Source organism: Gobio gobio, assembly GCF_949357685.1.
Source record: "Gobio gobio genome assembly, chromosome: 20".
In the NCBI taxonomy this organism is placed as follows: Eukaryota; Metazoa; Chordata; class Actinopteri; order Cypriniformes; family Gobionidae; genus Gobio; species Gobio gobio.
In genome coordinates, this window is record NC_137113.1 from 36,921,185 (window position 1) to 36,947,500 (window position 26,316).

General features: G+C 40.0%; 1 protein-coding gene across 1 annotated transcript in view; it reads left to right on the top strand.

The window, feature by feature from the left end:
• Positions 1 to 24,629, top strand: part of pth3r (parathyroid hormone 3 receptor) — a gene marked incomplete at its 3' end in the record, with an annotated part of 31,518 nt that extends 6,889 nt beyond the window's left edge. The window contains exons 3-14 of the mRNA XM_079801310.1: positions 8,842 to 8,947; positions 9,554 to 9,664; positions 14,326 to 14,447; positions 14,918 to 15,012; positions 18,705 to 18,858; positions 18,945 to 19,098; positions 19,242 to 19,302; positions 21,657 to 21,723; positions 21,894 to 21,988; positions 22,342 to 22,483; positions 23,123 to 23,164; positions 24,192 to 24,629. Coding sequence (XP_079657436.1) covers positions 8,842 to 8,947; positions 9,554 to 9,664; positions 14,326 to 14,447; positions 14,918 to 15,012; positions 18,705 to 18,858; positions 18,945 to 19,098; positions 19,242 to 19,302; positions 21,657 to 21,723; positions 21,894 to 21,988; positions 22,342 to 22,483; positions 23,123 to 23,164; positions 24,192 to 24,629 — 1,587 coding nt within the window. The remainder of the gene's footprint in view (positions 1 to 8,841; positions 8,948 to 9,553; positions 9,665 to 14,325; positions 14,448 to 14,917; positions 15,013 to 18,704; positions 18,859 to 18,944; positions 19,099 to 19,241; positions 19,303 to 21,656; positions 21,724 to 21,893; positions 21,989 to 22,341; positions 22,484 to 23,122; positions 23,165 to 24,191) is intronic.
• Positions 24,630 to 26,316: the final 1,687 nt, after the last annotated feature.

The window sequence follows — 26,316 nt, forward strand, 5'->3', positions numbered from 1 at the left end:
CAAACTTCACACTCAGTGTAGGCTAGTAAATTTTTAAGCTTTATTTTCAACCTCTTTTCATGGGCTACAATTTTTTTGTTGTTGTTGTGGAATTTATAATCGTAAACACAGCCATGTTAAAGCCTGTAGCTAATGTTTTTCTTTGACGTTATGGCAGTCCACTCTACTTAATGTTTTTTTTCCCAGAATGTTGCACTCCTGTTTGTCATTGTGCACAAAATAAATCATCAGAAATATTGCTGACTTGTGTGTCTCAAGCGCCCTCTTTACTTTCATCCTAATGCCCGTTAGTTGTCCGTGGATTGGCGTAGGCTATATTAAGCGTTGAAAATGATTTTAGAATCGATTCAATGAACACTTGTGTCTCAAAAATCGAACAGGATTTTTTTACAAAAGTGACAGCCCTAGTCCAGAAATTATAAAATATAATCAAATATGGACAGATGAACTAGTAGCATGTTTTATAAAGTAGGGGTCACACTTGGAAGCCTCAAACACCTCTGACGTTTTTAGAAAAGGCCAATGAAGTTGGCATGTAGAATTTGCATGTCTGGCCACTCCCCTGGACATACAGATATAAAAGGAGACCAGCGTGCTCTACACATCCAGGTTTGTGCTGTGGAGCCGAAATGGCATCTCAACCCTTCAGCAGGCAGTTCAGCGTTATAGCAGGAGGGACACAATGTCTTGTTCCCTCCACCAGGGAACAGAGGTTACACGAGTAACGAGACGTTCCCTTTCTGTTGCTCATTTCGATGTTGTGTCGAATGAAAGACACTAAATCCCACCACCTGAACTGCGTCACAAGAGTTGGCGGTGCAGATTGCTAGCAGGCTTTTGAGTGCCAAAATGACAAATGAAGCTACGCAACCAACGCAACCTACCAACGCCAGAGTAACTGACCTCAGGTCTTCCTATCAATGGCTCACCTGAAAGGGGCATACCACAAGTAATGGGCCTGGTATGGAACCGAAGAGTGCTAGGGGGTAAAGGCGTCCTGGGTTCACCTAACCTGGGGAACTTCTCTGGGATGAAACAGTGCATGTTTCCGCCTCCTGCAGGGCGCTCATGCAAGCACTACACTGACATGTTGTCTGAGCCTTACCTGTTATTGCCTAAAACTCAGGACAAGATTATAGAGATTATAAAATCTTGCAAAGGTTGGGTGTAGCCCAGCCTGCAGCTCTACAAATGTCTGCCAAAGACGCACCGTTAGCCAGGACTGAAGAGGCCAGGGCCAGGGCTGAAAAATGCCTCTGTTGGAGTGAGCTCTGAGCTCTAAAGGACAAGGTACATCTTGGGCTTTGTAAACCAGATGAATGGAATCCACTATCCAGTGCTCCATTTTCAGTTTGAGACAGCCTTCCCCTTCTGCTGACCTCTGAAGCAGACAAAGATCTGATCTGATCTGACCTTCTGAAGCTCTCCGTGTGGTCCAGGTTCATGCGCAGAGCGCGCACTGTGCACAATAGAGACAGGGTTAGGTCCCCCTCATCATGAAAGAGTGCTTGCAGATTCACCACTTGGTCAAGGAAGTGAGTAGTGGAAACTTTGGCACATAGCCATAGCACATAGCTCATGACCACGTGAGAGCCTGCCGGCCCAAACTCTAGGCCCGTATCGCTGATGGAAAAGGCTTGAAGATCCTCTTGATGGAGGTGGTGAGAGCAGTCAGGAGGGCCATCTTCATGGAGAGGGCACCGAGCTCAACTGACTCCAAGGGCTCAAACGGATCCCTCCGTAGGGCCTGTAAGACCAAGGAGAGATCCCAAGCTTGGAGGATTCAACCTCTGTGCCCCTCTCAGGAACCTGATAATCAGGTCATGCTTCTCTATGCTTGCAGCCATGTACACTTTGAGGGTAGATGCGGACAGCCGCAAGAGGCAGTTCTAGCATGTTTGATAGTGTCTACCACGGCTGGCAGACTCCTCCTCATCCTGTCCAGAGACCACACGTGGAGGTCCCAGAGGTCTGGGCGAAGGCACGGATTGGAGCGGAAGGTGACGTCATCACCGGAGTGCCGTTTCAGTGTGCCACAGTGCTTGTTAAATGTTAGTATTAGTCTGTCAAGCACATTATTTAAGCTCATGGTTTACCTGTAACATAAGGTAAATCATGAGTCTCGTGACAGGCGCGGGTCTCGTGGCAGGCACGGGCTCTGGGTCTGTGGTGGGCTCTGGCTCTGTGACCGTGGCAGGTGTGGTGAGGTGCTGGATGCGCTCAGGGTCTTTGACAGGAAGGGAGGAGTTCCGAGACAGGTGGTGGCGCTGCGATGATGAGCAACGGCAACAGGATTACTCGAGTGGACTGGGGAGGCTGCAGCTGAATGGCACTGGTGTCTTCATAAACTTATAGTGTGAGGGAGGAACCACTCAACCATAGTACATAGTCTATACACTGTTCCAGGGTACAGGTGGTCTCTCCGTCTGGCAAAAGTTGAAACAGATAATCATCCAACCCATTTTAAAAAAAGCGGTCTTCAGGGCACCGTCGCCCTACAACACCAGGTGGCTGAGCTTGAGCAACTCCGCCACGTAGTCTTCCAGGGGACAGTCGTCTAGTGAGAGGGAGAGCAGAAGGTCTTCGGGGGTGACTGCTGCTAGATTCATATTTTATGGTTGGTTCATTCTTCTGTTAGCTTGCTGGAAATGCAGAGGCAGGATCTAGCAGCAGCAAACATATTAATTTACAAAAATAAAACAAACAATACACATAGGGAAAACCACGCAGGAGAAAAACTAAACTAGACAAGGATATATACAGAGACTAAGGCTACGTCTACATTAATCCGGATACATTTGAAAACGCCGTTTTCATTTTGAAGCGCTCTCTGTCCACACTAGCGTTCGTTATCGAATATTTTCCGAAAGATTCTTATCCACACTGAAACGTCGGAAAACACTAAATTCACCTTACTGTGCATGCATTAAACCTCATAAAAGCTCACAGAGATGACAGACAGAACAAGACATTATCAAGTTATCAATTCTTCTGGCAGGATCATTTTATTAAGCAAAATAGCTCACCTTTCATTGATCCATCCAGGTTGCATTCACTCATCATTATAGGTTTGGTCTAAAACGCAACTGCTGTCATGTTTTGCCACAGGACAGTAATTGCGAGTAAATTTTGTCATCTTTGCAGGACTGATATGAAGAGTGCATGAAGTAACATATTTTATACATAGCACAATAGCGGTATGAACATTAATACCTATTGGTACAATATGCATCACATGACTAAACATGCGTCATTGTTTTCAAATACCTCTGTTTTCACAGTCCACACATCAACGCAATGACGGCGTTTTCAAATTTATCCGCTTTGGAGAGCGTTTTCAAAAAGCTACGTTTTCGTTTAATAAAAATAAACATATCAGTGTGGGCGGAAGGTAGACTAGGTAAACCTAGCCTGATCTGCCGGCGATTTGATTTTGCCCCGCAACTCAGTCTGGAAACCTGTACATTAATTTCTACTGCTTCTGTTACACTTTTGCGGAAACCAACAACAGACTAGTTTATCCACCTGGCACGCTATTGGAGGGTTTGACACGATGACAGATAGAGAAGCGATGGGTCGTTGCCTGTTGATGACGCCTCTTGTGGTCTGATTGGTTGAAGGACTATCCAATTGCATACAGAGTCATTTGAATTATGCTCGTTTATAACGCCTCTTGTGCAGTAGAAAATACATAGCAGACTCCCCAGACCAATGTTCAATCTTAAATTGAGCTTGGTCTGGTGATAGCCAGACAAGACGGAAGGCCAAAATGGAGAGAAAAATATACGTTTTCAAACCAAAACGTTTTAGTGTGGACATGGCCTAAATAAATTAATTAACAAGGGACAGGTGGAAACAATAATTGTGTGCTATGGTATCAAAAAGGAACACACTAGAGCCCTATTCGTATGGTAATTGTTCCTTGTGGGGTCATAAGGTATTTTAATCATTGACGGGGCTAGTCAGTGATTTTTATTGCCGTCTGAATCCAGAATGTCAGAAAAGCACGTAAACAATTGAAATGAGCTTGAACATTTATAAACATTTTGAAACTATAAACATGATTATATATGTTAAAATAACCAAGCAGCATTATGCTTACCTCATTTTACCCCCATTTACATCACGCTCATTTCCATATGGAATAAAATGACATCCTTTATTTTGAGATAAAATACAAAACAGAAAACCATTTTAACTATAATGTGCATCTATATATCTTCCTATTTTTAAACAGATTTAAATAATCAAATTATAATTAGGATATTATTTTCCTATTATTAAATTAAATATGCATTTATTCTCATTATACCAAGCAAATTACATTTTATTTACAGGATACAATCATGTTATTGACTATGTGAGCAGCGCGTTCCCATGTGCACAGGATTACTAAACTCGGTGCTCCACCGTGAATAAATCACCATCCGAATGCACGAGTTTTAGCACTGAGGTGGCATGTAAATTTATTTTTATGGACTTCCACATGAGAAACAATTACCATCCGAATAGGGCTTAGGAAACTAGATCAATAAGGTAGACAGGAACTAGGAACACAGAAGACAACTAAGCTAAAATCAAAATAAGAGTACCAAAACAGAACATTAAATTGACAAGGTGTAAAGGGAAGTTCTATTTAGTTAGCTTGTATACAAGCTTGAATAATTCATATTAAATGAACACCATTTATTCTAGTTAGTTTTACATGGTTGATTTTATTGGCTACTTGTTTCGATCACATGGGTCCACTGTCTATGATTGAATCATGTTCAGCCAAAGAGCTATTATTTGAGTCTTTCTTTCTTTCTTTGTCTCATGTTAGGTGTGTGAGTTTTGTTTGGTGGTTGTGAATGTATTCAGGGCACAAATGCTCCTGTGTTTCTTCAGTCGTGAGGACCCAGAGATCAGGGCTCATAATTTGGGATGGTGGTGAGGGATACCCATGGGTGTGGGGTGTGTAAGGTTGGATATGCTCTCTCATCCTGAAGGTTGAAGAGAGCTCGTCACATACCACAGGACAGTGCAAATATTTCACAACACTGAGAGACAGCACATCAGCCTAAAAGAAGGTGTGCCAGATGTGGTGATAGATGGATGATATGTCAATGATTTCAGCTGAGATCGTGGAAAATGAAAAACCAACGTGTACAGTATATGCTTAGAAACAAACAAGGTTTTTGGCAGTCTTTAGTGATATGACGTGTCATGCCTGTGCAATGCAGATTAAATAGTAAAACAACAAATCTACTAAGAGAGCGTCATAAACATTGACTTTCTTTATTGACATGCTTCCACCCCCTCCTCCCAACAATGCTGATCTGGGTTAAGTAGGCCTATGTAGTACGTGTCTTCCATTACAGATGACTTCTAAGTAATGAGCAATGAGACAGAGAGTCTGTCAAATGTACTTGTACAAGGTTCGTTCTTTGGAAGAAGAGGGCGGGAACCAGTAAACGTTTAACAACTAAATAAACAAATCAATTAACAAACTGAAAGTAAAAACACACACATACTAAAACGTAAACAAAACACAACATAAAGTCCAGGCCTGGTCCCCTCTGATCCTTCACTGTCGTCACTCCTCCTTTTATGCTTCCGAGCTACTCCGTGAGAGGATTCGAGACCAGTGTGACGCGCAGGTAACGCTCATCTGCAATCACGCCACCAGCCTCACGCCCCTCTCTCACGGCTCTCGCCTGCCCGGCTTGTCACATTCCACATTGCCCTTCGCAGGCCGGGGAGGAACCCACAAGACTGCGCTCTACTCCCCCCCGGGGCCAGTCTCGGCGGCCGCAGAATCTGGGAGTAAGGACAGACGAGACGAGAGAAAAGGAGACAGAAGCACGCAGATCGACGGTTCTCAACCAACCTAGAGGCTCTTCCTCGTGGTGCCGTGTCATGGTACTTGACGCCTGGTGGACGGCTCGACACTTCTCCGCCTCCTGGCGGCCGGCCGATGGCTCCTCCAGCTGAGGGCAGCCGGCAGCGAGTCCCGCATTCCTTGCTCCTCCCCATCATGGCGGACGGCTGCAGACTCCGGCCCACGGCAATTGCCGGCGACTCCTCTGTTCCCTCTCGGACAGCAACCACCCCACCTCGACCCAGGAGCACGCCAGCGAGCTCTCTGTCGCACCTGGTCTTCACTCGCTCCAGCACCACCGCCTCGGGCAGCCACTCGCGGTCTTCACTCTTCCGCACTGCCCGACCTCCTCAGCACCGCGATCCCCCCCAGTAGTGAGGACTCTCCGACAGCATGTCCCTCCCTCCTTTCGGCACCAATGTAACAAGGTTCGTTGTTATGGGAAGAAGAAGGCGGGATCTAGCAAATGTTGAACAACTTTAATAAATAAATGAACAAACTGAAAGTAAAAATGGCAGCCTCCTCACAAACGTAACAAAACAACATTAAGTCCAGGCCTGGTCCTCACTCGTCCTTCACTGTCGTCGGTCCCCCTTTTATGCTTCCGAGCTCCTCCATGAGAGGGTTCGAGACGCGCAGGTGATGCTCATCTGCAATCACGCCACCGGCCTCGCAGTGCTCTCTCACAGCTCTCGCCCACCCTGCTTGTCACACTGACAAGCATTTATGTAGCCTAGAAATCTAGACGCACCCTAGCGGCAGAAAATTTATTTTGCCGCGAGTGTAGTCTAGCAACTCTCGGTAGACCTGAGAGCTAGAAAAACCAAACTCTGGTCAGGCCAATCACAGCGTGTGTAGAGTCGGTGGGCGGGCTTAACCTAATGCTAACCTGCTTAACCTGCGTGCTACTCGTAAACAAAGAAGCTGACGAACAGCGGTCTTTTGAATCGGCTTTGGCCGCGACTCTGGAAGACTTGGAGTTAAGCTTTTCTTTGAGAAAAGAACAAAGAACGGCACTGAAGTAATTCTTAAGAAAACAAGATATAATAATAATAATTTGTTACATTTATATAGCGCTTTTCTAGGCACTCAAAGCGCTTTACATAGAAGGGGGAATCTCCTCAACCACCACCAATGTGCAGCATCCACCTGGATGATGCAACGGCAGCCATATTGCGCCAGTATGCCCACCACACACCAGCTGATTGGTGGAGAGGAGACAGAGTGATGATACCAATCGTATATATATATGGGGATGATTAGGAGGCCATGATGGACAGGGGCCAATGGGCAAATTTGGCCAGGATGCCGGGGTTACACCTCTACTCTTTATCGATGGGCATCCTGGGATTTTTAATGACCACAGAGAGTCAGGACCTCAGCTTAACATCTCATCCGAATGACGGTGCTTGTTACAGTATAGTGTCCCCATCACTACACTGGGGTGTTAGGACCCACACAGACCACAGGGTGAGCACCCCCTGCTGGCCTCACTAACACCTCTACCAGCAGCAACCTAGTTTTTCCCAGTTGGTCTCCCATCCAGGTACTAACCAGGCTCAGCCCTCTTAGCTTCAGTGGGAAACCAGTCTTGGGCTACAGGGTGATATGGCTGTTGGTATGATATGTTCAAAGTTTTGCCTACCGGATACGGCGAAAGTCTATCAACTAACGTTAGCTCGGCTTCACCTTCTTCTTTGCTCTGGTTGGTTGTGGCGCTCATGGCGCTATCCAATTGCGTACAGAGGGAATTTGAAAGACAACCGTTTTTCCCACCCCTTGGATTGAGCCCTGTCAATGGTGAGTTTCCAGACCCAACATCTTGATGTGGGTCTGGCTTGTCAGGCTAGCATTTATGGTCAACTAAAATACAATTTAATGTCATTCTATTTCACATTTGCAATGAAAAAGTGACAGTTCAGTTAATTTAACATATTTACTTTAAATGTAATATCAAATAACTACAAATTATAATTTACATTTATTCATTTAGCAGACACTTTTATCCAAATATACTTACAACTGAGGAATACAGGAAGCAATCCGTCATGAAGAGGCGAAGTTTTGGACATTACCTTGAGTAGCACAAGCTAGATTAGGGAGGGAATAGAGGAAAAAAAATATATTTTTTCAAATTTAAGATGGGGTTAAGTGCTCACGGAAGAGATGAGTTTTCAGCTGTCAGTGTCAGTGTCAGTGATTCTGCATTCCGGATGGAGGTGGGAAGATCATTCCACCAGCAAGGAACGGTTAATGAAAATGTTCTGGAAAGGGATTTCATGCCTCTCTGTGATGGTACCACGAGCCGTCGTTCCTAAGCTGAGCGAAGGCTTCTGGTGGGGGTGTAGACTCGTAGGAGCGAGTTGAAGTATGCGGGTGCTGAGCTTGTGGTGGATCTGTAAGCAAGAATCAATGCCTTGAACTTGATGCGAGCAGTGGTAGCCAGTGCAGATCGAGATGAAGAGAGGTGTGACATGGGCCCTTTTGGGCTTGTTGAAGACAAGACGTGCCGCTGCATTCATCAAGTGCTTTATGTGCCTAAGTATGTTAGTGAACAGATCAAAATAAGCGTATTTCTTTATTTGACATTATTATAAAGAGGACTTTTTAAAAGTACATTTAAGTGTGTTCAGAAACTCTCTTTAAGTGCACTTAAGTGGCCTTTTATTTAATTAATATTTATTTATCAGATGGTTTCAGATGGTTATCTGCAAGCAACTAGGAATAACAAAAAGAAAAAGGTTGAAATCTGTTTGTTGTAGGCTAATTAAAACACCATGCAGTAAAAGTGCCGAAAGTTCAGGAAACAACCATTGTTTTTTTCCATCTACATAATTTAAAAATGTTTTTTATAAAAGTAATTTTATCTAGAAAATGTAGACATTGAGATACAAAAAAACACTACACATCTCAGAATCACAGATAAAGATACAGTATGTTGATGATGATCCTGTGCTGTTGCTCTGTTGTTCTTCTTACAGATTGATTCTGATGATGTCCTCACCAGAGATGAACAGATCTTTCTTCTGATTGGTGCACGGGCGAGGTGTGAGAGAAACATCCGTGCACAGTTAGATGTGGTCAGAGGTATTATAATATAATTTTTGTGTGAGTATATGGCTGTTATATAATGTCATAATTGTTAGCAACACCCCTAAACCTAAGTATTCATCTTTGAAACCTCAAATTAAGGTATTACCTTTTAAGCTATCAGACTGTGTATGATAAAACAGGAGACAAAAACTACCCTATCAATTAAATGTGTAATTTGGCATTATATAAAGCTAACAAAAATAGCTGTGACAAACTAACAGCTACTGAAGCAATCAAAGGCATGTATCTTCTTAACCCTACAGATCCAATTTCCTGTAGACAGCAGGATCAAATTAGACTGGGGCCCTGTTTATAGCAAGATATTAGGATAAGGCATATTGATTTGAGCTCAGATTCCTTTGTTATTCATAGTGATGAGTCTCTTTATCTGGATACGAACATACCCAGAACTGTGGAATGAATATAGATCCGCTGCTGTTTGGTTATGAGAAAAGATTCAGGATTCATATTGAAGAGAGTAATTTGACCTGTCACCTTCCAACATTTTGTTGGAGAATAATTTTATTCCATATATGTTGTGTTAAATATAGAAGTATTAAACTTGTAAAACATGAATCTGATATTTTTGTGTATTGTCAGAGGATTCCTGTGTTCCTGAGTGGGATGGGATCATTTGCTGGCCCGCAGGAAAACCCAGTCAGATGGTTGCAGTTCTGTGTCCTGAGTACATCTATGACTTCAACCACAGAGGTCTGCTAAACCAACTTGAACTAAATCAAATTGAAGCTGCAGTGTTGGGAAAGTAATGCATTACAATATTGCGTTACTCCCCAAAAACAGAACTAATTGCGTTACTTGGTCACTTTATGGAAAGTTTTACGCAAAACACTTTATGTGTTACTTGCTTTTTACTTTTACTTTTTTCTAGACCAGGCTAGGCTTGCTTGATTTTAAAAACAAAAAATGATATTTTTGCTAAATGTGAAAGTCCTTTCACACCAATTGCCAACGCAAAGCCTCTTTTAGCGTTAAAAACTACTGTCAGGATTTACTAACGACACGCAGTGTAAAAATAGCGCTGAAAAGGCGCGGACAGGGTGGACATTATTGCATTTGTAGGAGTTTGCCTTTCAGACCCAAAATGTATGGGAGGAAAGTATTTAAATGAATCATGCGGGGTGATTTACAAAGGTTTGTGCTCGTCAATTTACTGGTATTTGCCCCATTATTTACAAAAAAATGCATCTTAAACCAACCGCTAACTGGTAAATTGTATTGGTCATTATGGAAATGATCCGTCTGCGTCTGTGTTCTTTAATTTGCGTGTCGTCAGTAGATCACGCACAGAACTTTCCTCTCCCATCTGCACTTTTTTGGAATTGCACTCACACGCTAATTTGCCCTGTTTAGTAAATCTGGCCCCAAGAGTGAAACGAAAAAGCCTCAGGCTGAAGGAAATGCAAATTCAAGCCTGTACAGTAGAGGCGCAGCTCAAACAAACCTTTCAGATGTGCTGCCGTTCTGGATTGTAGAAGCATAGAATTCAAGAAAAGAAAAAGAGAAAAAAAAAGGAAATACAAATGTGAGGTTTAACTAAAGTAATTTTTGCCTATTCGAATGGTTAAATTGGATCATTGGTCAGCAGCAAAGACATTGTTAATAAAGTGAGACATAGTACATAAAGTATATTTGTGTTATTTAAAGCTGCACTATGTAACTTTTCCGTCCACTAGAGGTCGCCTATTCAAAACAAATGCGTAGTTTGATGAATCTTGGGACATGTGGTCTTCACCTCACAGCGGGTGGAAAAGAATCGGGATAGAACTCGGGCAGAAATCTTGTTCATAGATGTGATTATTAACGTTACTGTAGTATGAAGCAGAGCAGGACGAGTGTTGTGGGAGCTGAGCAAGGCCGCTGGAGCAATTGTTAATAAGAAGAGCGGAACACACGGCTGTTATTATGCCACAGTCACCGGCGCCACTTCCGCTTTTCCGGTCATGAGTATGAGGTAACGCAGCTCTGTTTATCATATCAGATACATCTGAGTGTGTTGAAAATTATGTTATGACGTTACTCTGTGCGTTCGTTTGGTGGCTGCTGTGACGCTTGTTGCACACTGCAGTAAGAGTAAAGCGTTTCTGCAAAATAAAACCAGAAACCGAGGGTAACGCAGATATGACGCAATTGACAGGAGACTTCCTCACGCGTCCGGTTCCTTGGTTAAAATAGCAATTTTCTCACGACATACAAATAGTTGGAAAAATTTGGGATATTGTAAGTACTCAACTGAACAAAATATATAACACTAGCCTAGTGGTTTTTGGATATTTTACTTTTAAAAATTTACCCATAATGCACCTTTAACATTTAATTAGTGCTGGTTTGTGAAATATCCTGAGTTTGCATTTCACGGTTTTTATTCATTTTGAGGAATTATGGATCTGTATGCTCATCATTGTATGCAAGTGAGATGAGTAAATGCATGCTCACATTTAGTCGTGAACTATAACCATCATGTTCACACAGCGCACAATGCCTCTGCACTTACTCCCCATTTATCCCAACAGTCAATAAATGGGAAAACAAAATAACTTGCGTTACTAGTTACTCGAAAAAAAAAAGTAATCTGATTACGAAACTCACGTTACTTGTAATGCGTTACCCCCAACTCTGAAGCTGAAGTATGTCATTTCTTTTACTTATATTACTCTGTATATTAAGCTTGGAGAGGAGGAATTATTTTAACACTGAAAATGTACATACCCTTACAAGTAAAAACTTATTTTCAAATTAATTTAATTAATTAAACTTCAGTAAATTTCAATTATATTTCCCGAGTATACTTGTTACATACTAAAATCAATGTACTCGTAGTATACTTGTAACTGAACAATTTCAATACTTCTAGGGCTAAACTGGCTCACATTTACTTTATAAAAGCATACCCTTATGTAAACTTTGAGTACACAAATAGTTAGTTTTTCTTTTGTATTGCAACTATACTGTGAACAGTACTAGACTTATAGGTATACTGTTAGTTGATAGCTATACTTCTAGCCCACTTTTTCACTCTCAGAAAATGGTTTAATAGTTTTTATAGTATTAAAGAAGTATGCTTGAAACTTAACCTCTACAACCCCATTTCAATAAAAGTTGGAATTCTCTTTAAACTTTGTTTAACTGACAAAAGTATAAAGTATATATAAAATAATATTTTCACTGACCAACTTAATTGTATTTATTTTTTGATGGTTGCAACACGCCTCAAAAAAGTTGGGGCAAAGGCATGTTTACCACTGTCACATGACCTTTCCCTTTAATTACACTTTTTAAATGTTTGTGAATTGAGGATACTAGTTTTTGCCGATCCCATCTGATACAAGACAGCTGCTCTTGTCTGATTCTCTTTTTTGTGATAGGCCATACATTTTCATTAATAGAATTATCTGGACTGCAGGCAGACCAGTCAAGCACAACCCTTCTACGGTGTAGAGTGTCTAAGAATCTGCTTAGTTTTAGCATGTACATAGTGAGTCCTGGCATTGTCTTGCTTCTCAGGAAAGATGTCATCTTGATGGCAGTATAAGTCTCTGTACAATCCCATATATGCCTCTACATCAATGGCACCTTCACTCACATGCAAGTCACCTATGCCGTTTGCACTGATGCACCCCCATACCATGACAGAAGTTTGTTTTTGTACCTGACAGTGAAAGTCTGGATGGTGCCTTTCGTCTTTGGGAGTGAGAGAACTTGATATCCATTTTCCAGACTGTGTTAAGTAACAAGGTTTTCCAAAGTACTCCCAAGCCCATGTGGCTGTATTTAACACAGTAGCATGATGTTTCTCATGCAATACCATCTGAGGGTTCAAAGGTCACGCACATTCAAGAGAGGTTTCCTGCCTTGCCCTACACGGACTGAGATTTCTCTGGATTTCCTGAATCTTTTCACAATATTATGTATGGTAGATGGCGAAAGACTAGCCTAGAAATCTAGAAAATTTGCAGCCAGGGCGTCTAGCAACTCTCCGTTGGCTTGCGAGCTGGAAAAACCTAACTCTAGTCAGGCCAATCACATCGTGTATAGAGTCGGTGGGCGTGCTTAACATAATGACGGAAGGGTTGCGGCGGTTCCGCATGCTACTTGAAAACAAAGAAGCTGGCGAACAGCGGTCTTTCAAACCGGCTTTGGCCGCGACTCTGGAAGACTTGGAGTTAAACTTTTCTTTGAGAAAAGAACAAAGAACGGCACTGAAGTCATTCTTAAAAAAGGAAGATGTGTTTAGAGGTTTTTTTTACGGATACGGCAAAAGTTTAATCTATCAACTAGCTCCGCTTCACCATCTTCATTGCTCTGGTTGGTTGTAGCGCCATCCTATTGCGTGCAGAGGGAATTTGAAAGACAACCGTTTATCAAGCCCCTTGGATTGAGCCCTGCCAATGGTGTGTTCCCAGACCCAACATCTTGATGTGGGTCTTGCTTGTCAGGCTAGCGAAAGACCTAAATACTTTGCAATCTTGTATTGAGAAATTAGATTTTTGAATTGTTTGACTATTATAATGAAATTTGGCACAGAGTGATGAGCCATGCTCATGACCCATGGTCTTTGGTGTATGGTATTATACCCAATGACGATACCCTCACCTTTTACCAATTCACCTTATTGTGGACTGTTTCTAAACCGTTTAACGCGGATATTCTATAGTCTTTTCACTTTTATTTTGCCTCTGTCCCAACTTTTTTTGAGTGTGTTGAAGCCATTAAAATGTTGTTTATATTTACAAAATACAATTAATTTGGTGAGTGAAAACTTTGGAGGTTCAATAGAATTATCAAATCACAGATTTCTGATTTTATGGGGAATGGGGTTGTACTTATAGTACTTATAGTAGTTGACTACTTATAGTTATTTTTGCACTTTAAGTATACTTCTTGGTACAACTACTTGTATACTACTCCTACTCCCTAAACAAGCTGACTATAAACTTGAACATGTAAGTTCATCAGATGGCACTGTATATAAAACGTATGCTGGAGTACTACTTCAAAGAAGCCAATATGTGTTAAAATGTATTTAATAGGCTATCTATGCTATCAAAAAAGAGTATAAACACGAAGTATATTTAGAATACTTATGTATACTTTTCTTAGACCAAATATCCTTTGACATTTCAGTATAAACCAAGTAGACTTAAGTATAAATGTTTAAGTATCTGATACATAAAAAGTAGGAAAGTCTTACTTTTTTAGATTAAAAGAAGTATACTAATGGCAATAATCGAATAGACTTTTTTGTAAGAGAACACAAAATAGCTGTATGATGAAATCTTTTGGTTCATTCTTTTTGGTGTACCTATTTATATGCGGCTTAGGAATGAAGCATGTCTGTTTTAAATGCATTTTAGGACATGCATATCGCCACTGTGATGAATCCGGTAACTGGGAGCAGGTATCCACTATAAACCGGACATGGGCCAACTACACAGAATGCACCACTTACCTGCACACTAACCACAGCAATCAGGAGGTGTGTGCATTTTTCATAACTCCTAGGCTGCTATAATCTATAATCTTGGTGGCATGCATTACTAGGCATACTTAGAGAGTGATTTGAACAAATCCCTAACTGTAAGTATTAAACTTTAGAAAGTAACTGATTGACTGCCATTTTCTGAATGATTAGACTTTTATCACCTGGCAGATTAGCAAAATGGGTGAAAAAATCTATATATTCAATTGAAGAAAAGACCTGAACCATATCTATAGACCAAAATATCATTGAGACTTCAACATGGATTGATTTTATATGGGTCAGTAACTAACCACCACCTACAGTAGCAACCATGCAGAAACATCCACATAGTAACACATAGAAAATGTAGGCTATTTAGTTGGGTGATTTTTTTTGGTCTACATAAGAACATAGACTGAAATATGTAGGCATTAACATGTACAAAATTCTATACTATTGTGTACTATTTTGCTGTGTTTATCTAGGAAGTCTTTGAGCGTCTTTACCTCATGTACACTATTGGATACTCCATATCACTGGCAGCGTTACTGGTGGCTGTCTTTATCCTCTGCTATTTCAAGTAAGTGCAAACAAGACAAATTTCATGTTTTTAAATAAAAGAGTAGCAATGAATATATCCGAGACAGTAAACAAACCGTGTCCCCACAGTGTCTGATTCATGTTCATGCGTGTGTGGTGCCTTGATGCCTATCTACATCCATGTGATAACCATGTGTACAGACAGACTTATGTTCACTAGCTGAGATATCTTTGCTATGATCTGATTAGACAGTCAGCAGGTCCTCTGCTCTCTGAGGAAGAGAGTAGGGAATAGAATACAATAGATTTTTGCAGTTTACCCACAGAACCCTTGTGAAAAAGAAGTACATGCACTTTACTATACCAGTACTTATCAGGGAAATAATATAATTTAAAGGAATGTACTTACGTGAGAACTAAATGTAATGTTTTCTGACACTTACAGTAATCGCACATCATTTTTATTTACATAAAAATGTATTAGAATTAAAATTTTATTTGAACTTGAGTGCTTTTGCCACAATTACGTAAGGACTTAAAGGGATAGCTCACCCAAAAAAGAAAATTCTGTCATCATTTACTCACCCTCAAGTTGTTCCAAACCTGTATGAGTGTCTTTGTTCCCTGAACACAAAAGAAGATATTTTGAATAATGTTTGTAACAAAGCAGAGAGAGCAACCATTGACTACCATTGTATTTTTTTCCCTACTATGGTAGTTAATGGTTGCTCTATCTACTTGGTTACAAACATTCTTCAAGATATCTTCTTTTGTGTTCAGCAGAACAAAGAAACTCATATAGGTTTGGAACAACTTGAGGGTGAGTAAATGATGACAGAATGTTCATTTTTGGGTGAGCTATCCCTTTAAGTATACATGTATATATACTAGTGGTGGGCCGTTATCTGCGTTAACGTGCTGCGTTAATGTGAGACTCTTATCGGGCGATAAAAAAAATATCGCCGTTAATCTATTCTCAAAGTTGGGTTGGGAGCTGGGTCTATACTACGCAAGCTATGATGACTTTCACCTTGATATTTTAGCGCGGATGTATACCTAGCCGAATTGCACTGTAGGTGGTAAGAGAACGAGTCTTCGAACCTGTGTGTATGCCTACTAGTGTTGTCAAAAATATCGATATTTCACTATGTATCGATACTGAAATATCTGAAACGATACAATACTCATTTTCTACAGTATCGATATCAGCTGCTGCGCTCACCTCTCCGACCGACAGCGAGTTGACACGCACCCGCCTCCTCTCATTCAGTCCGTTTAATCCTCTGAACATTGCGAACGGGTGTTCTGCTGGACTTTTGTTAGAATTTGTTTGACCGGTCTGAATTTCACGCGGGGTTGCACATAACGTTAATTCTACTAATTCATCATCTATGTGGGGTGCATCTTGACAATGATTGGTTTGTAAACGGACTTGCGTCTGACGTCAGCGTCTTTGACAAGAATGAATGAACGGATGCATATCGATGCCACTATTGAACAGTGCGCATTGCTTGACTATTTTATTTTCGTTTCGTTTAAAAGTGGACATTTCAAGCTTTATATAAGCTACACATTTTTGTCATGTTTGTGAGACGAGTAGCCTGCTGAGCTTCGGTTTATTTGAGATGCGCTCCAGTTCATGTAAAAATCATGTGATCGCTCCCACGATTATTGTCTGCTATAGATTATTTGCTTCTTATTTATTAAATCCAGGCAATTATCTGATTAAACGTTGATCAAAATTAAGATACAATTTATACAAAAGGAAATTCATATTAAAGAAAGGCTTTCTAAGCAAAATTTCTTTCAAAATAATTTCTGACCTTCTGTCTTCTGACATATTGCGCATTTTTTCACTTTTCATAATCAATGTAGCCTAGATTAATTTAAAAAATAACATTATAATATTTAAACATAAACAGGAACTTCCTGTAAATGGTCTGAAAGTACGAACCATACAGAAAATACTTTCACACTAGAAACGAACCAAACCTTTGTTCAGTTTGATCCGGACCGAGACTACCTCTTTTCGTCGGACCAAATTTCATCTGTTTGGTCCGGACCGTGGTCCGGGGGAGGTTTCACATCTGTAATTTTGATTCGGACCAAACTGAAAAGTCCGAAAATCCGGACCAAACAAGCGCCCTAAGGGCCCTTTCACACCTACCTTGTTTGGTCCGGATTTTTGGACTTTTCAGTTTGGTCCGGATCAAAATTACAGGTGTGAAACCTCCCCCGGACCACGGTCCGGACCTAACAGACGAAGTTTGGTCCGACGAAAAGAGGTAGTCTCGGTCCGGATCAAACTGAACAAAGGTTCGGTTCGTTTCTAGTGTGAAAGCATTTTCTGTATGGCTCGTACTTTCAGACCATTTACAGGAAGATCCTGTTTATGTTTAAATATTTTAATGTTATTTTTAAATTCAATCTAGGCTACATTGATTATGAGAAGTGAAAAGATGCGCAATATGTCAGAAGACAGAAGGTCACAAATGATTTTGAACGAATTTTTGTATGATTTTGCTTAGAAAGCATTTCTTTCATGTGAATTTCGTTTTGTATAAATTGTATCTTAATTTTAATCAACGTTTAATCAGATAATTGCCTGGATTTAATAAATAAGAAGCAAATAGTCTATAGCAGACAATAATCGTGGGAGCGATCACATGCTTTGCACATGAACTGGAGCGCGTCTCAAATAAACCGAAACTCAGCAGCTACTTGTCTCACAAACATGAGCAATATGTGTATATAAAGCTTGAAATGTCCACTTTTAAACGTGACGAAAAGAAAATAGTCAAGCAATGCGCCCTGTTCAATAGTGGCAACGATATGCGTCCGTTTATTCATTCTTGTCAAAGATGCTGACGTCAGACGCACGTCCGTTTACAAACCAATCAATGTCCAGATGCCGCCCACAGAGATGATGACGAGTGGACACAAGTGTGTCATGTAAAGTTCTTTAGTCTGCTCGCATAATGGCAATGTGAAACCAAACCAAAACTAACCGAAAGTATCAAATGTATCAAAACATGAACTTCGGTTCGGACCTTGGTGCGGACTTTCTGGTGTGAAAACGCCCTTAGTCACCTTAAAAGTACACTTAAAGGTATAGTTCACCCAAAAATTTTAATTCTGTCTTCATTTACTCACCCTTAAGTTTTTCCAAACCTGTGTGAATTTCTTTGTTCCGAACACAAAATAAAATATTTTGATGAATCTAAACAGTTGATGGACCCCTTTGACTTCCATAGTAGGGAAAAAAATACTATGGAAGTCAATGGTTCAACTGTTTGGTTACGGACATTCTTCTAAATATCTTCTTTTGTGTTCAGAAGAACAAAGAAATTCACACAGTAAATGATGACAGAATTTCCATTTTTGGGTGAACTATTCCTTTAATTGCATTTAATTTGTGAATTTGTCTTATTTCTTTAGTTAATTATGCTTAAATACTCTATGTAGTCACACATTTTTATAAAATATATTTTCATTTAAAGTGTTTTTAATGAATCGTTGAATGCATAAATCATACAGTTATTCATAACACAAAAAGACACTAGACACTAGCGTAGGCACTACATTTGATTTCGCAACCGCTAAATCAGTATGCTCTATATATATGTAGTATATATGAATGTAATCCGGATGCATTGTGATCTATGAGACACTGAAATTAATCAAACTTCAAAGTCAAGATTCTTTTCTTTTCGGTGTTTCTTTTTTCTCCAGACGTCTCCATTGCACCCGTAACTACATCCACATCCACCTCTTCACCTCATTCATATGCAGAGCAATCAGTATATTTGTGAAAGACGCCGTTCTTTACACCGTCACAGATGACGGCAAACTAGAGGATGGGGCAGCTGGACAAAGATCCTATATGGTACTCACAAAAACACATTTGCACATGAATACATAATTAATGCTTCAAAGCCCAACATCAGTTTTATTGGTTTGTGTGTTTATCAGGTGGGCTGCAAGGTTGCTGTGACCCTCTTCCTGTATCTCTTGGCTACCAATCATTATTGGATCCTGGTGGAGGGTCTGTACTTGCATAGTCTGATCTTCATGGCCTTCCTGTCTGATAAGAACTGTCTGTGGGCTTTAACAATCATAGGCTGGGGTGAGTCACTTTTGTTTTGAAGGTAGCAACTGATTATAATATTTGTCGAGCAATCCATTATGATCTTGAGGGTGAAAAGAAATTTGTAGATTGTTTTTTCCATGAACGTCCAGTTTCGTTCTATCTTGCTTTCTCTTTCATAGGGATACCTGCAGTGTTTGTATCCATATGGGTCAGTGCCCGAGCATCCCTGGCAGACACACAGTAGGTTTATTTGTGCATTTGTTTTTGTAAAAGATTTCTGGTAAATGTTTACATCTTGGAATAAATTCCACATGATCACCTGTTCCCTGCCTTTGGCATGAAATGCTTGGATAGGCTCCAGCATCCCCATGACCCTACATAGAACAAGCGGTTTGGAAAATGGATGGGTGGATGGATGATCACCTGGGTGTTGAGCTTTGTTTGGCTTGGGGCAAACATAGCACTTCGCTTTTAGGCCAAATAGGGCCCATCAGACCACAACATTTTCTACCAAAAGGTCTAGGTTTTGTCGCATGGTTTTGTCGCAAATTCCAGACATGACCATATGTCAGCCTTTCTAAAAATAGACTCTGGCTGAACCTGTGAAGTCAACATTTATGATTTATGGTGCGATCAAGCACATCCCTTTAACATGTTATCAATGTTCATCCCTTTAACATGTTTTCTTAAGGGGATAGTTCATAAAAAAAATCATAATTTACTGTACTCACCCTCATGGTATTCCAAACCCATAAGACTTTAACCTCAGAAAAACTCATTAAGATATTTTTAATGAAACCTGAGAGGTTTCTGTCCCCTACATTCAAAGTCCAGGTAACAAAACCAGATCCAAAAAGGTCAGAAAGGCATTGTAAAACTAATCCATATGAATTGAGTGGTTTAATCCAAGTCCTGTGAACAGATATGATCACTTTATATGAGGAACAGATTTAATTTAATCTTTTATTCACATAAACACACATATATAGGCCTGGTTTCACAGACAGAGCAAAGATTAAGCCAGGATTAGACCTTAGTTCAATAATAAACATGCCTTGGAAAAAAACATTACTGATGAGCATCTTGAGACAAAACAATGGCAGCAGTGACATATTTTGCGATCTGTCAGTGCAAGTTGCTGTCAGTTAAAACAGCTCAAACATGCATTTTAGTCTGGGACTAGGCTTAAGCCTTGTTTGTGAAACTGGGGGAGATAGAGTGCATCTCATATGATAAATGCGGAAGCTTATGTGTATGTCACATGTATAAATAAACCTCATTGGATCTTGTGCTCTTCACAAGACTTGGATTAAACCTCTCAAATCATATGAATTCATTTTTATAAAGCCTTTTTCGAACTTCTTCTTGAAGTTTTGGTTACCTGGACTTTCAATGCAGGGACAGAAACCTCTCAGGGTTTTGAAAAAAAAAATGTGTTTTGAAGATTAACAAAAGTCTTATGGGTTCGGAATGACGTGGGTAAGTAGATGAAGGCAGAATAAAAAAATGTGGGTGAACTATCATTAAACATGAATGAACATTACCCCACAATCCAAAAACATGCAGCATAGGTGAATTGGAGACACTTAATTGTCTATAGGTGTGAATGAGAGTGTAAATGTGTGTCTGTGTGTGAGCCCTGTGATGGACTGGCCATCAAGGGGTGTTCCGCCTGTGGCCCGAGATGTTGGCATAGGCTCCAGCATCCCCAAGACACTGCAGAGGATAAAGTGGTTGGGAGAATGGATGGATTGATGAAATTTTTCTTATACACATTCCTGTTGTTATTACGCACACCTATTTAGTGCAAGTTATTCCTAAGTAAAAAAAAGAATGACTTCATAATCTTTCAGCAAAATGTAAAACCTTAGTAGGTGTATGCAGCTGTAACTAAGTTCGTTGTTATGGGAAGAAGGAGGCGAGAACCGGCGAACGTTCAAACACTTAAATTAAAACTAAACACAAATGAAAGTAAAAACGGCAGCCTCCTCACAGAAAACTGCCACACACATAGTAAAACATAAAACACAATGTAAAAGTCCAGGCCTGGTCCTCTCTCGTATTTCACTGTCGTCGCTCCTCCTTTTATACTTCCGTAGCTCCTCCATGAGAGATATGAGACCGGTGTGACGCGCAGGTAACGCTCATTTGCAATCACGCTACCGGCCTCAGACCGTTCTCTCATGGCTTTCGCCTGCTTGACACAGCAGCCCTTCTAAAATATTACCACTAGTTATCAATAAAACTCCAGTTAAAGGTAGAGTAGGGAAAATTTCAGAGAGGCTAGCATTAGCAAGCTAGCTTTGAAAGCAAAAGACCCACCCTCCATTCAGAGCGTCTCCAAAGCCACGCCTCCTCCAAAACACATTAATGCACACAGCAGAGCAGAGTTTGCAAAGCATTACGACAGACTGCATTAAATTACCTCATGTCTCAAAGCACATAACAATACACATTACAATAATGATGAACGTAAACAACTTACAGAGCTCTTACTTGTACCACCTGACTGCTGCAGATTGCATAATAGATAAAATAATAGATGATTGCGAATAGTTTCTGAAGCACTGAAGGTTGAATTTCTGCTTTTATAGGTGCTGGGATATAAGCGCAGGAAACCTGAAATGGATCTATCAAGTACCAATCCTGGCAGCCATTGTTGTAAGATTTTTTTTTCTCCAATAAATAATACTAATAATTAAAATATGTAAATGTGATATATACTCTGTACTTTATAAAATACAAAAAATATCATCCATATTTTATAAACACTTGTTACGTCTTAATGCACACATATCTGTCACTTATGTTCCTCATAACTTTTCATCTAGGTAAACTTCTTCCTCTTCCTCAATATCATCAGGGTTTTGGCCTCTAAGTTGTGGGAAACAAACACAGGAAAACTGGACCCTAGACAGCAGTACAGGTTATAAATTACTAAACACACACACACACACACATTCTTGAATATGTGGTTTACGGGAACTCTTCATAGGCGTAAAGGTTTTTATACTGTACAAACCATGTATTTGATTCCCCTACACTAACCCTACCAAAAAAACGTCTCATCACACAAAACTTTAGGCATTTTTTTAATAATAATAATAAAAGAAAAACAGTTTAGTACGTTTTTAAGCCATTTGGTTTACGAAGACACAGGAAGTGTCCTCATAAACCATGTTTACGTTGTAATACCCATGGCATTATATACATTTGTGTCCTGTACAAATACCTGTACACACACACACGATTTGTTGATTGGTTTGCTGTGGCCTGTAGGAAGCTGCTGAAGTCAACCCTGGTGCTGATGCCGCTGTTTGGAGTTCATTACATGCTGTTTATGGCTCTTCCGTACACTGACGTCACAGGACTGCTGTGGCAGATTCAGATGCATTATGAGATGCTCTTCAACTCCTCACAGGTATATTCCAGTAAAAAAAAAAAAATCAAAATCCAGGTCTTCTTTGACCTGTTTGCCCACGGTAATTTTGAACCTATAATCTGAAATAAAGAACATATGAAGGACATTACATTTGAATTAAAAATAGAAAATAGAATAGTCTGTAAATGGGTTACAGTATGTTCATAGTGACAATTATTTATACTTTCAGCAACAAGGCAACCTCAAAATCATTAATTTTCAATGAGAATTGGCGTTTTGAGTAAACAGACACCATTGGCAATGCAATAAAGAGAAAAAAAAAACATCTTCCAATAAGAGTGGAAACTCACACACTATATGCCACTTGGAAAAAGTTGGGCACTGCAGTTAAATAATAAACGGCTACTAGGGCTAGTACAGTAAAATTGTTGGCCTTGAGTGGTTTAAATTATTTTTGTGCCATTGCACTGTGTAGACCCTCCAAATTTCCACTCCACACAGCTGTACATTAATCATAATATATGCTGATTGGTTGTGATTATGTCATGTAACACAGCTTTTCTGCTTTTAGTGTGGAAAGACACATGACTTGTTGCTGGAACCTTTCGTATTGCTCCTGGATAGGATACATGAAAAAAAAATGGTGCTTTTATTTTATGATGAATTTTATTTCCTCAGGGTTTCTTTGTGGCATTTATTTACTGCTTCTGCAATGGGGAGGTGAGTTTTTGACACTTTAGTAATTGTAATTGTAATAGCTTTCCATAACACTACCCATGTCTGCCATTGGTTGTTCAGTCCTACCCAAACTCATACCATTGGTTCAGCTAATGTGTCAGGCTGTTTGGAAGCTCAAACAAACAGAGATATGTTTTGATAGGACCACAGTATTTACAATTTTTGGGCGAATTAAACAACAAATGGCTTATAATTGTATCTGTATATTTAAAGGCATAGCTCACCCAGAAATTTAAAATGTTTCCAAACTTGTGTCTTTTTTCTTCTGATTTTTATATTTGAAGAAGTTTCACGCAGTTCTTCCCTTGTAAAAAAACAAAAAAGCACACGTTAGCATATATTTAAAAAGAGTACTTATTACAAATATAATATACTTAAGGATATACTTAAGTGCAAACTAAATGTTTTCTCAAATTTATAGTAAATGCAATTTGCTAACTTTGGAGTGCTTACTGTTTACATTTCAAATATATTAACTTTAAATGTAGTTTTGAATAACTCTACAGTTATAATTGTCATCATTGTTCTTTAGTCTACACATCATGCAAAGAGTGTACACCCTTAAAGCATGACAAAATATTATTTAAACAATGATTTATGTAATGTAAATGTACTTTAAAGTAAAACATTTAATTGTTAAGTACACTTTGTAAAAGAAACAGCCATGAAAGTGTACTCTCTGTAAGTACACTTACAGTAAGTGGCCTTTTATTTAATTAATATGTTATCTAAGTACAGTTTATTAAAAGTATACTTTCAAATTTGATGTACACTACACGTCCATATACTGTAACAGCTTACACAAGTCGCTTTATCTATATTTTTTGGACATTTTTGTTGCTTAAAACCCTCCCTGCATTAACTTTCATGGCATAGAAAAGAACTGTGTGAAAATCATCATCAGGGTGAATAAATTATTACACACATCACCTTTTAAATTTGTGTGTGTCAGAGTCTATTTGTAAACGGTCTCACTTTTCATATCTCTCTTTCATGCCATCATGAACAGGTGCAGGCAGAGGTTAAGAAGGCATGGCTGAGGCGCAGTCTTGCATTAGACCTGAAGCAGAAGGCTCGTGTCAACAGCAGTGCGGGATGTGGGAGTGGCTACTATGGAGGCATGATGTCACATACCACCACACAGAGCGTGTGTCTCAGTGTCAGTGGCACTAAAGGCCTGCCGCTGGGGACCATCGGGGGCAAAGGACAACCACGTCTCCACCATCCAGGAAACTTACCTGGCTACACACCTCATGACACAGAGACTGTGTTTTTTACAGTGCAGCAGCATGAGCTGGTTCTGAGACAGACTGATGGGAAAGGGTCTCCATCCAAGCAGACCAGCAGGAATGGAGAGGAACGTGAGCATGATTCTGAGCCATGTTATGTAGCAGATGAGGAACATTCTGGTTCCGTGTCTTGGAAAGAACTGGAAACGATGCTTTGATGATCTCCTGGCTGGATATTATTAGTGGTGTTTACTGGTTTTAGAAACTCTTAAGTATTAAATAGGCTAGTATTAAAGTCAGGATGAAATGGAAGTTGTGATAGTCTTTTCTTATTGTGATCTTTATATCAAAATATTAATATTGCCAAAAGTATTGGGAAACCCCTCCAAATCATTGAATTCAGGTGTTCCAATCACTTTCATGACCACAGGTGTATAAAATCAAGCACCTAACCATGCAGACGCTTCTACAAACATTTGTGAAGTAATGGGTCGCTCTCAGGAACTCAAAATTCAAACGTGAGACCGTGATAGGTTGCCACCCTATCCTCACCCTTTCCTCACTACTAAATATTCCATGGTCAACTGTTAGTGGTACAATGTGGAATAATTTGGGAACAACAGCAACTCAGCCTTGAAAATATAAAATCACAGAGCGGGGTCAGCGCACACTGCACAGAAGTTGCTAACTTTGTCAATAGCTACAGACCTTCAAACTTTGTGTAGCCTTCAGATTAGCTCAAGAACAGTGCGCAGAGAGCTTCATGGAATGGGTTTACATGGCCTAGAAGCTGCATCCAAGCCTTACATCACCAAGTGCAATGCTCAGTGTCGGATGCAGTGGTATAAAGCACGCTGTCACTGGACTTCAGAGCAGTGGAGATGTGTTCTCCAGTGAAAGGAACTCTTAATGGTTCAGCATACCAAGACATTTTGGACAATTTCATGCTCCCAACTTTGTGGGAACAGTTTGGGGATGGCCTCTTCCTGTTCCAACATGACTGCGCACCAGTGCACAAGGCGTCGGTCCATAAAGACATGGATGAGCAAGTTCGGTGTGGAGGAACTTGACTGGCCTGCACAGAGTCCTGACCTTAACCCGATAGAACACCTTTGGGAACAGGCCGTCCAACATCAGTGCCTGACCTCACAAATGCACTTCTAGAAGAATGGTCAAAATTCCCATAAACACACTCATAAACCTTGTGGAAAGCCTTCCCAGAAGAGTTGAAGCTGTTATCACTGCAAATGGTGGGCCAACTCTATATTAAACCCTACGGATTAAGAATAGGATGTCATTAAATTTCATGTGCATGTAAAGGCAGGCGTCCCAAAACGTTTGGCAATATTGTATATATTCAAGTGAAAAAAAATGTCCATGGGGATTGATTGGATGGTTGTAGTTTTGCTATTTCTGTGATGTCATATGAGTGACAGGTTGCCCCATCCTCGTGCCAGTAAAAACAGAGAAGAGATGTCTCTGCAAGATGGAGGGGAAGTTATTTTGATTAAAAATAATGAGGCACATGAAAAAAATAAGATTAGTCCATTTTGATTTCATGGTGACTTTAAATAAGCTAAGCTCAATTTATTTCAATCAATAATTTTAACCTGTCTCTTGTTTTCTTAAAAAAAAGAAAAAAGTTAAATTTGAGGTTACATATGAGGAAATTAAAGACTTACTTAAAAAACTTACAATTAAAGTGAATTGGGTCATCCGTATTAAAATATACAGTGTTTCAACTGAATAGCCACATGATGCAAACAATTTTCGTGTTAAAGCAATAATTCTGTCATGATTTACTCACCCTCAAGTTGTTCCAAATCTGAATGAATTTCTTTGTTCTGCTGAACACAAAAGTTCTAGTTAAAGCTTAGTTCCCCATATTCTTCAAAATATCTTCTT